Genomic DNA, 14,610 nt, shown 5'->3' on the forward strand with positions numbered 1-14,610 from the left:
AGGACAGTATGCTTAATATTGGAGATGATCCTAAGAAATTACAGATTTCTCAATATGGTATTCTAATTAAAACCTAATTAGCAATTCACTGTGCTGGAACTTGGATTTTTAGCATAGAGAAGATAATTTCACTATGCCCAGAAAGTAAAGATGTATTTCTTGGAGACATTAGAATTTCAAAAATATAAGGCAGCACATGTGGAATTTAGAAGTGTTAAAAATCTTAAGTGTGGGTTTCTCCGGAGCTTTAAACTGGAACAGTTTTGTATAATCAGTGAGCTTGCCAAACAGTATCAAAAAACTCATTTTCTTCAAGTGCTTTATTTATCTTTAATAGAACCTTCATCACCCTGGTGTTGTAAATTTGGAGTGTATGTTTGAGACTCCTGAAAGAGTGTTTGTTGTTATGGAAAAACTCCATGGAGACATGCTGGAGATGATCTTGTCAAGTGAAAAGGGCAGGTTGCCAGAGCACATAACGAAGTTTTTAATTACTCAGGTAAGAAATCAATTAGAGTCAGAAAAAAAGGTAGTATTTAATATCAAATGTTATCACTATTTAAGTAGAGCTTTCTAGCCTTGTTGTTTAGTCCCTACCTCCAAAGTCTAAACTACAGTTTTAAAAAAAAAGTGTCAGTGGCTTATTATATTATCTTATATTAGAGATGTATCCAGAGTCCAGGACACATGCGAAATGAGTCATGTATGTGCATGCCCACATATTGTAATTACTCATGAAATTTTAAAATGCATATGACTGAGTCCTGACTCTTTGAAAATATTCAAGAATGTGTATTCTTGTTCGCTCTCATTGAATTCTTTTATCTATACTTGTTTTGGTAGCTATATGGATACCATAATATGATGCTGTTTCCATGGAAGTTTCCTTTGAAACCCACTATGTTAATCTAGCTCATTTCAGGAAGCATAAAGAAGCATACCTGTTCATTTTGAGTTTTCTCTTGGCCCTCTAAATTTATGTCCTAGTATAAAATATTTTGAACTGAACTTTTGGACTTAAAATTACCTTTGATGATTTCCTCCTTTATAGATACTTGTGGCTTTGCGTCATCTTCACTTTAAAAATATTGTGCACTGTGACCTCAAACCAGAAAACGTGTTGCTAGCATCAGCTGACCCTTTCCCTCAGGCAAGTATAAAAGCCCCTCTCAGCAGAAAAACAGCTGACAGCATCACTGGCTCACCTGCATCTTTCTGTCATCTTTTCTCCTCAAAACTTTGATTTGTCTCAAGTTTCACCTGTTTGTTTTCTTTCTTATGTTTACCTTCTTATATTTCCGGGACTGCAGCTTTGTTGATCTGGCCCGCAGTTCAACCTGCCTTAATAATGAACACTGAGCCTTCTCATCCTGCTCCTGCTTCTGTTGCATGGGCATCCTGGAGAACTGGCAGCTCTAGGTCAATGCTGAAGCCCTGACCTGAGAGGGAGACAATTAAGAGTCCCAGGAATGCCACCATCTCTTCAATGTCAGGCACAATATTACAGTTCAGGGTTGTTCTCAGGGACAAGGACAAAAGTTTCTTCTTTTCCTCAACTCAGAGGAGGCAGAACAATTGGGACTCTCCCCAGGAGCTCTCATATCTGAAGTGACCTGAACAAGGTGGCCTTGCCTCCCTGGTACCCTCAGGTCCTGGCTAGGTGTTGGTGCAGAGCCCACTTTGAGGATTGTTGTGGCTGACATGATGTGTCCTTGTGCTTATCCTTCAGCCTGTATTTATAATAAGCCCTTGAGTTAAATCCATCCCTTCCCTGATTTGCATGATGTTTTCCTGCCTTGTTGAGCAATGTTACCCGCTTTTGAGTATACATATTTTCACATCCATGTCTTCATTTTAGGGAAGAAGAAGGGAGAATGTTTAGATGATATATTTATGAATGAAAACATACTTTTGAGGCAGTGAATAAACTATTATTTTCAAGTACATAAAATGAAGAATAGCTATTACGTCTACCATGAGAAATCCATAAATACATATGAAACATTATAGTTATAGTTGTTTTTTGGTAGACATGGACTAAAACACACATAAACACACAATCCGTGACCTTACCCTATCTGCACACTGTTTTTATCAACAGGTGAAACTTTGTGACTTTGGTTTTGCCCGGATCATTGGAGAGAAGTCATTCCGGAGGTCAGTGGTGGGTACCCCTGCTTACCTGGCTCCCGAAGTCCTAAGGAACAAGGGCTATAATCGTTCTCTAGATATGTGGTCTGTTGGGGTCATCGTCTATGTAAGCCTAAGTGGCACATTTCCATTTAATGAGGATGAGGACATCCACGACCAAATCCAGAATGCGGCTTTCATGTATCCACCGAATCCCTGGAAGGAAATCTCTCACGAAGGTAATACCTCCTGTTCAAAAATGATAGTGGCCTAATCCTTAAGTATGACAGTTATATTACAAATTTAGTTATGAATTTTTAAATTGATAAATGCTCACTGCAAAGTTCCCACTGGATTTGGGTCACAAACTAATTGAGATGTGTTGAATAGAGGAAATAGAGACAAAAAAAATCTTCTGATGAAAGGTATAGATATATAAAATAGAGCAATTGAGAAATATACATAAAGAGGTAAGTGAAATAAAGAGAAACTGTTAATATTTGCTATATTTCCTTAAACATATAACTATTTATACATGGAAGTAATGGTAAATAATACACGATCTTTACTAAGAGTAATCTTTTACTTACTGTATGCTTGGATATTGATATTTTAATTATCATATTATATATATTAGCATTCCAAATTCTTTGTATACTGATTTCCTTTATGTGACATTAGAGCATGTATAGTATTTTATTTAGCCATTTCCCTGCTATTATGTTTTTAGGTTGTTTCTATTTGTTCAATGTTAGATAACCTTTATGTATAAGTTCTTATATGTATCTCTGATTATTCTTTTAGGATAAATTACGTTGGCAGTATTGCATTAAAATTAAATTCTTCTTTTTTTTGGCTTTCTAGGCCGCACTCATGGCACATGGAGGTTCCCAGAGTAGGGGTCGAATTGGATCTGTTGCTGTTGGCCACAGCCACAGCAACGCCAGATCCGAGCTGCGTTTGCAACCTACACCACAGATCCTGGCAACACCGGATCCTTAACCCACTGAGCAAGGCCAGGGATTGAACCCGCAACCTCATGGTTCCTAGTCGGATTCTTTTCTGCTGCGCCAAGACGGGAACTCCCATTAAATTCCTCTTAATAATTATTCCCTTCTTAATGGAAAAGCAATAGTTTTAAAAGAAACAGTGGGGCAGCCAGGACAAATAAAATGGCTTACTCCATGCTTCAGAAAGGAGTTCTTCATGAACATGATGTGGACTTTAATACTCCTTAAGATAGGTTTTACTATTATACATGTATTTCAAATGAGAGCTCCAAGTCCATGGAAGTGAAGCATTCACCAGACTCTCAGAGCTGACAAGTGGCAGAGCCAGAATTTATACCAGACAGGCTGAGCATACATTCTTTAATCACTAGCCCTGCTTCCTTTTTTAGTTTTCAGGCAACATCTAGTTCTAAGTTTGTTGAGGCTTTTCACCACTTAAAAAGGAGAATATGTTCATAGATAAACATCTCTCTGATACCTGTTATTGCATGTGGTGGTGTAGAACTTAGAAAAGAGCATGTATAAACTGCTGGGATAATTAGTTCTTAGACTGCTGTTCATGTTAAATGGAAAGAGCCATCAGTTTTCAGGGGCTTTGAGTTACTATGAGCAACAACCTTTAACATCATCTAATTAGTTGTAATTCATGCTAGGTGGATAGTTCATAAGGGAATCTGTGACTTTCAAAAGAGCTACCATGTAGCCAAAGGACTGATGAAATATTTAGAATAATTCACCAAAGGCACAAAAGGGAAGGGTAATTCCTTTTCTCATCTGGGAGGCAGAAAAGAGAATTATCAAGTAACTTTGTCCCTAAACTTGTCAGGGAACATTGCCTTCAAATACATTTAACCATTTTGCTTGATACTTTCAATTCAGAAATCCAGTAAAATAACTTGATGTTGCTACCACAGGTGCTAACCTGAAATATCTCTAAAGCCAGTCAGATATTTTTCTGTTATGTAGGAATAGGACATTAGGAAAATAACCTTCACATTTTAAATGTTTTTTCTTGGAGTAGTAGAGTACTTTTTTATGAAGTAGTGGAATAAATGGTGCCCACTCTCTGGTTTCATGGAAATGTGCAGGCCTTCTATGTTGATGTAATCTATTTAACTGTAGATTATGATTGTTTAATTATCAGTAGTAATAGAAACCAGAGGCACAGATAGCAAAAGTCTAAGAAACCTGTTGGAAAACCGCAGTATACATGCAAAAGTAATAGGAAAGTAAAGGACAAAACATAAAGTAGTTCTCCTTCAGAGAACTAGAGATTTGTTGGGAGGGATGAGTTATAGGATTGGGGAAATGCTCATTTATTTCTTTGAATTGTTAGCTTGGTATAAAATCAGGATCTCCAAGTTCAGAGGAGCAAGAGTCACTGTGTCTTTCACTAGTCAGAACTGCATTTTCAGAGGGGATGAAACTTAAGCCAGTCACTAAAGAACAAAAAGGAAGAGATACAGCATTTCACAAAGAGGAAATTACATGGGATAATTTGAGAGGATTTATATTTGACCAGAAAGAACACATTTTACTTGGGTGTAGATAAGTCTAAGCACTAAAAACACCTTTCCACTCAGATGAAGTGATGGGGAGACCAGCTCAGGTAGACTCACTCCCTCTCTTCTAAATGACTCAAGCATCAGTTTGGGAATTAACTGGCCTCTTTTCTCAGTATCTTTTTCCAGTTCATCCTTACCTTTGAGGCACAGGAGTTCTACTATTTGCTAACGAAGCTCTGTTGGCATTTGAGTTAACCACCTGCTGGTGTATGAACTGGAATAATATTGAATATAAAAAAATCTAGTTAAATTATGTCCTAATATCAGCTGAGGTATTACAAAAGTAATTACTGTCCCAGATTCTATTCCACTATCTTGTTGAAAACAAATAATTTTCTGATTAGATACTATCACGGGGCTGGTACCAAATAAGTTTTAAGCAGGTAGTATAAGTACATAAGCAAACTAGTATCTGGCGGTGGGTGATTACAACTGATATTAGTAAATCTTCTATCTCAGGATACTGTAAACCACACCAGAAACACTAAAACTCCAGATGCAAAGAAGTAAAAATCTAGGCACCTCAGTGGCTGTAAATCAGCGGTAAGGATCAGCAGTGAAGTAGTTTGAGACTGTCCTTCATGTCTTTCTAATTAGCCATCACTTACCTCCTTTGAGCTTTAGTTTCTTATCTGTAAAACAGGGTAATGATTCTGCACATACAGTGAAGTTGTAATAGAGACTGAAAGAGATAAAGGATGTAAAGGCATCTATAGAACAAAGGTGTGGGGTGAGCCAAGGATTTGGATCTAGGAAAAGGATAGTGGAACACTCAGCTAAATAGCTGCTCCGGCAAGTAACAGAGAATTGATTACACAATTTTAGAAACTCTATGCAAACGATGTGCATGTTTCCCAAGTGTTCTTTAGACACATTGTTAGTTGTACTTTTTTTGGGGGGAGGGGGCATGAAAAACCAAAGACAAAAGAAAGTTTCAAGGTCCTTGTGGCACAGGTAGATGTGTTAGAATAAAAAAATTCCTTCATCATGCTCTTTTTCCTGTTAGTATAGACATAAACTTGATACAGTTTAATACTATATTTTGGAGCACGTGAGTTGTCAGTGTGATCCTCCCAACAGTTCTCTAATTAGCAACTTGTTTTAGTCTCTGTGTTAGAGGGAAACCAGAAAGTTTAAATGACTTGCCTGAGGTCACACTTTGGTAGGTCTTGGATTTGAAATAATTTGTCTCCATTCTTCATAGCATACATTGGGTGCTTATTTCTAATGTCTTGATATTTAGGAACCTTTGGGGAATACTATATTTTAAACTAGTTAACTTTGCTACTATAATGTAATAAGCTGATACGGGCATTATGGAGATATGCTGACTAGTAATTTATCACTGAATTAATCGGGACTTATATGCAGATAACAGAAACCCATCTCTAACTAAAGGAGGCAGAGATAACTAATTGACTTACACAGCTGCAGAGTCCAAAAGGTGAACCCCATTCATCCAGATTCTGTAGTTTCAAGTGTCACACACACATCTCCATCTCTCACCTCTGCTTTACTTATGATGGCTTCCTTCTCAGGTGGCCTTTTCATGTGATGCAAAATGATATTCCAGCCGCTTCAGGCTTACACAGTACCCACTGTACATGATCTCAGAATGGATGCATAATTATCTCTCAGTAACCAGAGTCTCTGAAAGGGGCACTGATTGGCTGTGCTTAAATCCCGTAATACCCTGGGAACAATCATACTGTCACCACAGGAGGCTGGCCCTGATTGGCTCTGCGGATGATGGAGAGCCCCTCCAGGTTGGAGAGAGGAATTTCCTACAGGGAAAAGATACTAGGCTAAAAACAAACACAAAAAGCATTAACAGATGCCCATTATAAAAATAGATTCTTTTGCAAATTAAAGTTTGACTTGAAAAATAGAACAAAAAAATTGAAGGAAACTTAACTTAGCAAGTACTATAGGTAAAATGGCACTGGTAAAATTAATTGAATTTTGAAAGAAAAAAAATAAGAATCCCTAGCCTACAACGTTTGCACTGTAGCCAAGCACTACTTTAAACATTTTACATGTTTATTTATTGTAAATAATACTGTTATTATACTTTTTCCCTCCAGCCTTTGAATAGATGCTGTAATTATTTCCATTTTAAAGATGATGCAGTGCTGGCAGAGAGGATTACGTGGCTTCCTTGGGTGGAGCTAGGGTGCAAATCCTATTAGTCTGCTCCATGCTAGACAGCTCTTATCCACTGCATTTACAGCCACTCGATTATCCTTCTAATGGATTTAGCCATGCTGTCACATTTAATTTTTAATATGCTTTATAGCTTAGAGCTAGTATAGCAACACAATTTTTAATAATGTCTAAAATGACAGGGAAATAGGATCATGTTGTGATAAAGACCTGAGTTGAGAGCTCTTCCTCTTAGCTTCTTGGTGACCTCATCCAATGTATTTCTTCTCTCAGGTCTCAGTTTTCTTGTCTGAAATATGGTGATACTAATTCTTAACTCCCTAAGTTATTTTAAGTAGTAAATGAAATTGCACTGGAAAATGGTTAGCACAGTGGTTGGCTAGTTAGATTACTCTAAATGTATTAAACACTTTGTTTCCAATCACTTTACATGGTCAATCAATCTATCTGTACATATACTTATTTAGTTATACATATATATATATTATTATATAATTACATATGTAACTAAACATACATATTTAGTTATATATAACTAATCACTGTTATAAATTATATATAGCTATACCAATATAACTAAGTAAGAATGTATGTATACAATATAACACTCCAGAATGAATCATATGGCTACACATAATTGCACAAGAAGGGCCTTTAGGTAATCATGGGAAGGGAGGAGTTTGAGAACGTTTCAGTTCATTCTGAAATAGTGTGTGGGTTGCATTTTGCTTCATGTCATCATTGAGACTGTCTGATGGCCATTTGACAACATCCAGGGTTTTTCTGGGTTTTTTTTTTTCTTTTTTTTTGCTTTTGCTTCTTTTTTTTTTTTTTTAGGGCCACACCTGTGGCATATGGAGGTTCCCAGGCTAAGGATTTAATTGGAGCTACAGCCACAGCCACAGTAACATGGATCTGAGCCGTGTCTACGACCCACACCACAGCTCATGACAATGCCAGATCCTTAACCCACTGAGCGAGGCCAGGAATCGAACCCACAATCCCATGGTTCCTAGTTGGATTCGTTTCCACTTCACCACGACAGGAACTCCTGACAACATCCAGTTTATCCATTACTACCTGTCAGTAATTAGATATGCCCTTGCTATCACCTCCAGCATTATCTCATACTCGGCTAAGTTTAGTCCTCAGCACGGAGGATGGCTATGACCTTTCTTAGTTCCTTGAAAGGACGTATGCACCTATTTTAAAATAGTTACTTGATTAGGAAAGTTTAACTTATGGAAAGGGTAGCCCATTATCACTAAGGAGACATGCACTTGATCATGTAACGAAATGCACTTCCTTTCATTGCATGTTTAACAATTCCAAAAGAACAAGAAATAGTCATGGTGTCCTCCATGTTTGTCACATCTGATACATAATAAGGGTGAATCCTGGATGGACATTGCAAAAAAAAAAAAATAATAAAATCAGAAAATTGCAAGGGTGATACCAAGAAATAGATACCAAGGGTGTAGAGCTTAGAAATAGGTAATGGAAAAAACTAGCTAATAGTCAGAACCCAGGAATATTTGCAAGGTAAGGGATTACTAATAATTTTGCCAAAGAACTCCTTGATTATGTCTCACATTAAATTACCTGTCAAGATCTAGTTCTAAGACTATCTGTAGCAAACATTTTTTAACTTTGGCACATCAACAGTTAGTCAGAAGAACTGGTTAATAATGGAGATTCCTAGACTCCACCCCAGTGGATTTGCATCTTGCTCTGAGAATATAAGAAATCCATTTATCACACTTTCAGAAATACAGCTCGAGAGCCATGATCCCCTGAAAGACCTACCATTTGACAGTGCTCTAAAAATATTTTTAATAAGTACTCAATATTTAAATTCATATAAATTATAAAATTCCTCTCATTTGTAACTTTTTTTTTTTTTTTGCATTTTAGGGCCACACCCACGGCATATGGAGGTTTATGGAGGTTCCCAGGCTAGGGGTCGAATTGGAGCTGTAGCAGCCAACCCCAGCCCCAGCCACAGCAACTCTGGATCTGAGCCGCATCTGTGACCTTCACCATAGCTCAAGGCAACACCGTATCCTTACCCCACTGAGTGAGGCCAGGGATTGAGCCTGCAACCTCATGGTTCCTAACTGTATTCATTTCTACTGCGCCACAACGGGAACTCCTCATTCATAACATTTCTTTTGCATCTGCATCATCTTCTTTATCAAGTATTTAATGTCAGGACATGTAATTCGTTCTAAATGTTGATTTTATTTCAATATAGATCTCTATGAAAATAGTAAGAAAAAATAGTAAGAAAGTTTCTTGACAAGCCTCCTATATCAAGAAGAAAGAAGAAAAGGAAAAACTCCAAGAAATGCAAAACGTTGTGTAATAAGGTTATAATAAAGAAGGAACTAGTCAGTCACGTGTCATGCTTTTGAACAATGAAAGGAATGTAGGAATTTTCTTTTAACACTTGAAAATTCTCCTCTGTGTGCGTAGGTATAGAAATTTGATGTTATAGGTTGTAGCTTTATAAGGAGTACAAATTGTAATCCTGTATGTAGTTCATCATAGTTATATATAAATTATTCCACATATTGCTTATTAGTTTTACATTTGAGAAAACCTTTAGACCAAGCATGTTTGACTTCATTATAATTATGCAAAAGAATGTAAATAATGAAAATTCTACCACACTAGAAAAGAGGACAGTAAGGAGGTGAAGGGAGCTGTATGTTCCACACAGTTCATGTCAGATTCTGCCGAGATGAATGGTTTGACTTATATGCATTCATATGCATGATTTTGTATATGATTTAATCATGGAGTTAATCCTTTTGAATAAATGTTACATATATATCTATATCTCTCCTGTATTGTTTGCTCTAGGTACCATTCTAAATTACAGCAGTAGCTAGTACCTTAATTTAATATAACTAAATTAATTAAGAGAAGGAGGAGGACAATAAGATAAGGAAAACTGAAATGAAATTATTCATGGTCCTTAATGGGAAGGAACCAGTGTTTTGAAAGTGGTTCTTCTCAAGCTATCTGTGATGGAGGACTGGTTTTATTTTATTTTAATTTCCAAGCATATGGACCAGTACTTTGTGAAATATAATAAAAATGTGACAAAATGTCGAAATGCTGTGAAAGTTTCCAAAGGCTTAGTTTCACTTTCTATACCTATCTCATTTTAAACTAATAAACAATTCAGAGTGGTACTTATCCATACTCCAAATCCCTTAAAGTTAATGAATCAAGCTGAAACAATACTGCACATATTTTTAAATGTGTAGTGGTAATCAGAAGTTCTTTTTATAGTTAAAAGAGGTATTCTTTGGAGATATGAAAAAATGAGATATGAAGTTTTGTCTTTCTGTTTGAACTCTTCTTACTGATTGATTTAGGTATCTTACCAGGTACATATGGCATTTTTGTAAAAAAATTTAAAAATTAACAGAAATGCAAGAAAGGCCCAGGAAGAAGTGGAGTCCAACCTTTTGTGTAATTAAAATTCTTCCATGCCTGGTCTGAAAGTTGTCTAACATTAAATGTGTAAACTACACCTATATACTTGTATCTATCTATCTGTATATGTATTTATACATGTACATATATGTAATATTTCATACGTGAATATTACTGAAGAGCTAGAAGGTTATATTTAATTTTCTGTATTATCAATCCTTGCACGGTGACTGAACGGATGAAGATGTAGCTTTAAACCTCTAAACCTATCTATGCTGACACAAAGGAGAATTTGCAAGTATGGAAGTCAAGTGAATTCTCTTCCTACATTCCTTTAGTTGGCCTAGATCATAAGATAAATCTTAAATTGTACTTTTTATATATGAATTTTATTATACAGTTTGCTTACGAAAGAATTTATCCCTAGAGGAAGAAGAGAGATGACACAGGTAACCAAGTGATGTGGATTGTATAGCTGGTAAGGTGAAATATAATTTGCTTCAGTGCAAGTCGTCTTCCTAGGAGAATGATGACAAACGTGCAGTGATGGGAAAGCATCTGTTAGAGTAAAAGTACATCTCCATCATCAAAATGAATTGATGTGTTCAATTAGAGACACATGGTAAATTTGAGGAAGGTTAGTAATAGACTATGACGATCACTGGTTAAATTACTATTTTTTCCTTCTGAGTTTTGATATTCCTTTATATGCCATTAGGGAGGCAAGCAGGCAGTAATCAACACAGAGACAACCTCGGAAATTGTCTCACAATGAGCCTGAGACCCCCGCAGACAGAGATCATTTTCTGTGCTCACAGGTGAAGTCTGAAGAAGCACCTATTCTCAACTCACCTGCTGTGTTGCCACTGTTCAACCTCAGTCACGTGGTTAGTTGGCATTATCAAGAATTAAGATCATACATGAAGTCCTGACATGTGTAAAAAGGAAATGCCCTTGCATTAATCCTATAGCTTATCTTTAGTTCAAAATTATCAACTTGAAATGGTGCCACAGTGACAGAGGTTTTTTCCACTCGTGTGTTCCGACAGTTTCAGTGGTAATATTTCTACTACTTCTGTCCCCTGATAAACACAGCTGTAATTTATTCTTCCAGTTGGTCTCAATACTCTGCTGACATTTATGTACAGTGTAGAATATATGGCATCTGAAGGCATAGAATGGCTATAATAACATACCACTAAATTTATCCAAGCATCTAAATTTTATTTTAAAAGCAATTTTTTTGCCATTCAGTGTGGTAAATTCAAATAAAATTGGTCACAAGTGTGTTTTTCCCCCAGAAATTGGAGATGAAAAATACAGCCAGTACAAACACAAAGCAAAGCTAAATAAAAGCCTTAGCACCATTACCACATGGTATGTTTTCAAAATCCAACAGTGTTCCAGAACGCTAAACACTTAAGTTTAAAGTAGCACTTTGCCATGAAAAGGAACCAGCTGTAGGTCCCTCTTTCACTACATATTGTTCAAAACAAAAAAATAGCCCCATTGAAAATAAGCCTCGGGTAGATGAGACCCAGAAATCCAATGGTATGAGAAACAAAAGAAAGACAATTGTCATTTAAAAATTAAACTATGTTTGTAACAGTTTATGAGGCAGATCCAGCAAGCCTGCTGAATATTAATGAATAGATTGATTTGTCAGCATATTAGCACCACTGTCAGACATAACAGCATGGAGGAGATGCAAGGGGACCAGGCAGTGAACTACTTAAAAATGCTTGATTGGATGCCATGAAATTCTATCATGATTGATAAACTAAAGTGAATTATGTGGGTCAGAACTTCCACTGCCATTTTAACATTTTAAACAATCTCTACTTGAAATTCTCAAATTACTTGTATTTAATTTTTTTGAAAAAGAACATTCTTTTTGTTCAGTAATAGGAAATTAAAATTATTAGCAAAAAGTGTAATTTAAGTAATATATATTTAGTAGATTGAATTTTTATATATATATGTGTGAATACATATATGTATTTAAAAACTCAAATAAGTTAGTATCTGAAAAGGTGTCCCACCAAGAGAGGAATCATTTGATTGCAAATAAAATATAATTTATGACATTTATCTAACAAGTGATTTGTAGAGAGAAATTGATCTGAAGAAGTTTTAGCAAGAACATTCTCATTATAAATGCTCAAAAACTGGTGGTTTATTTGTGCCCCAAATTGAAGTGTTTCCTATATATCCCAATTGTAAAAATAAAATTTCACTTTTCAATGTATATCCTAGTTGAGTTGAATTGTGACATCTAAATATATATGTAGGTGTCAGGATATAGGAACGACAAATATTAAATATTCTGTAAGTGTGCTTCTTTTCACAATAACAACACAGAATAATATTCCAAAATATAGAATATTAAAAATCTTTATCTTACTCTCTATATTGCTCCATAATACCAATCCAGCAATCCACTCCAGTCCACTGAAGTTATCCAGAATATTCTTATATTGCTCCAGTGATAGAAAATATATAGTTTCATGAGGAGCTCTTATTTCTTCTCAACGTGACCCTAGCACAGTAAGCAAAGTGTCTCTGGGTTTATACTCACTAGTAGAAAAAGCCCAGTACATTTTCCAAATAAAAGCTCACCTCAGAGCTTTGAAAGCAGCTGTCATGTCAGGTGAAGCCTTCTCTTCCCCTGGGCAGTTAGTTTTTTCCTTCAACCTCCTGTTCACTCTGGTCCAAACACTCCCCTCTTTATGTGCTTTTTAAATCAAACTTCAAAATCTCAAACCTCCAAACCTTTAGTCCTGGCTCAGGGTTCACTGAGCCTGAGAATAAAGTGAATCCACCATTCTTTCATTATAAGAACACATTTCTTTTATAGTGGCACAAAATAACACTCAATTTATGGCCAAATGTAGATTCATATTGTGTTTGCTGTGCCTGTACAACTCTGAATTTTTTTCTTATAAATGTTGATAAGTCAGATTTGTCCAATTCTTTGCTTAGACTGTTGTGTTTTTTTTGGGGGGGGGAGTGCACTAAATAGAGGGCTCAGTTTCATTTGTCGCTGTTAAATGTTGTCTTACCAGTAGAACTTATGTGTATGTGTGTGTGTGTGTGTGTACTTATTTATTTATTTTAGAACTTATTTGTGTAATCCAATTTGTGTGCTCTCCCTGTCCCCATCCTCTGAGTGGAAGCTATCCTAAAACCCTTCTTTGTCTTCATTACAGAATAGTAAACAAGATGGGGCTGAGGGAGGGTACCTTTCTCTGTGTTTACATCCATCTATTCCAGGGCCTTTGGGCAATGTTAAACCAGTTATTACTTTCAGTGTTCTCCTGCCTCTAGTCCCTTGCTACTCACAATTAGCCTGAGGCTCCAATTGGCAGCCATTAAAATACAGACTCAGGTCCCACCCTAGACCTACCTAATCAGAATCTTCAGTTTAAGATCCCTGGATTATTCATCTAAGAGTGTTTTAAAGTCTACGAAGTATGCTTAACACAGCCATTCTCAACCCTGAGTGCACATATTAAAACTACCGATACCTGGAGGCCTCTCCCCTAAAGATGTTCACTTGACCTTTGGCTTAAGTATCAGCATTAAAACAACAACGACAACAGAAACCCAAAAGCCTCTCCAAAGGATTTTAACATACAGTGAAAATGAAAAAAAAAAAAAAAATCCACCCTGAACTTCATTAGAATAATATAAACCTATTTTAATTTAGACTTTAATTTTTTTAATCATTTTGGCATCAGTTTGGGGGCTGCTGTATGCTGTGTTTAAACAATTGATGATTTCCAAGACTGTCCTTCTAATCTTCAGGAAGAAATTAAATTGAAGGAAAAGCAAAAAGGTACCCATTGATAGAATCACTTTCCACCGAGGAAAGACCTGGAAAAGGAAAGATACCAAGTTGAGTCTCTAAAGATTTTCTTGCACTTCATTGGATTGCAGTAATTGACTCAGGAACGAGGGAGATGGTGATTTCCAGTGGCCTTGTTTGCTGCCTGCAGCCTCTGGTTTCAGCCCTTGAGAAGTGCGTCCCAGTTAGTGTTGCTGGGCAACAGCTTGCTGGAATGTGAAGGGCTGCAAAACGATTTTTTAAATAAACACACAGCTTACCCATCAGCATGAAGTAAGCCAAAGGGAGAAGTACTGAGCCTACAGGGTGACAGGCAGTGAGGCAGAATGGAAAGAGATAAAAGAAAATGCTTCCTTGAAGGCAAGGAGCTCAGTGGTGACAGATGACGACTTCATCCCTAGAGCGATAGTTCTGATCTGGTTTTCTAATTTGAATATTTGTACCTGAA

General features: G+C 36.5%; 1 protein-coding gene across 2 annotated transcripts in view; it reads left to right on the plus strand.

Annotated features, from left to right (window-relative positions):
* PRKD1 (protein kinase D1) overlaps positions 1-14,610 on the plus strand; it is a 344,632-nt gene that overhangs the window by 318,977 nt on the left and 11,045 nt on the right. For both annotated transcript variants that reach the window (XM_021099186.1, XM_021099185.1), the window contains 3 exons: positions 338-499; positions 1,052-1,150; positions 2,102-2,369. In XM_021099186.1, coding sequence (XP_020954845.1) covers positions 338-499; positions 1,052-1,150; positions 2,102-2,369 — 529 coding nt within the window. The remainder of the gene's footprint in view (positions 1-337; positions 500-1,051; positions 1,151-2,101; positions 2,370-14,610) is intronic.

Source organism: Sus scrofa, chromosome 7 (assembly GCF_000003025.6).
Source record: "Sus scrofa isolate TJ Tabasco breed Duroc chromosome 7, Sscrofa11.1, whole genome shotgun sequence".
In the NCBI taxonomy this organism is placed as follows: domain Eukaryota; kingdom Metazoa; phylum Chordata; class Mammalia; order Artiodactyla; family Suidae; genus Sus; species Sus scrofa.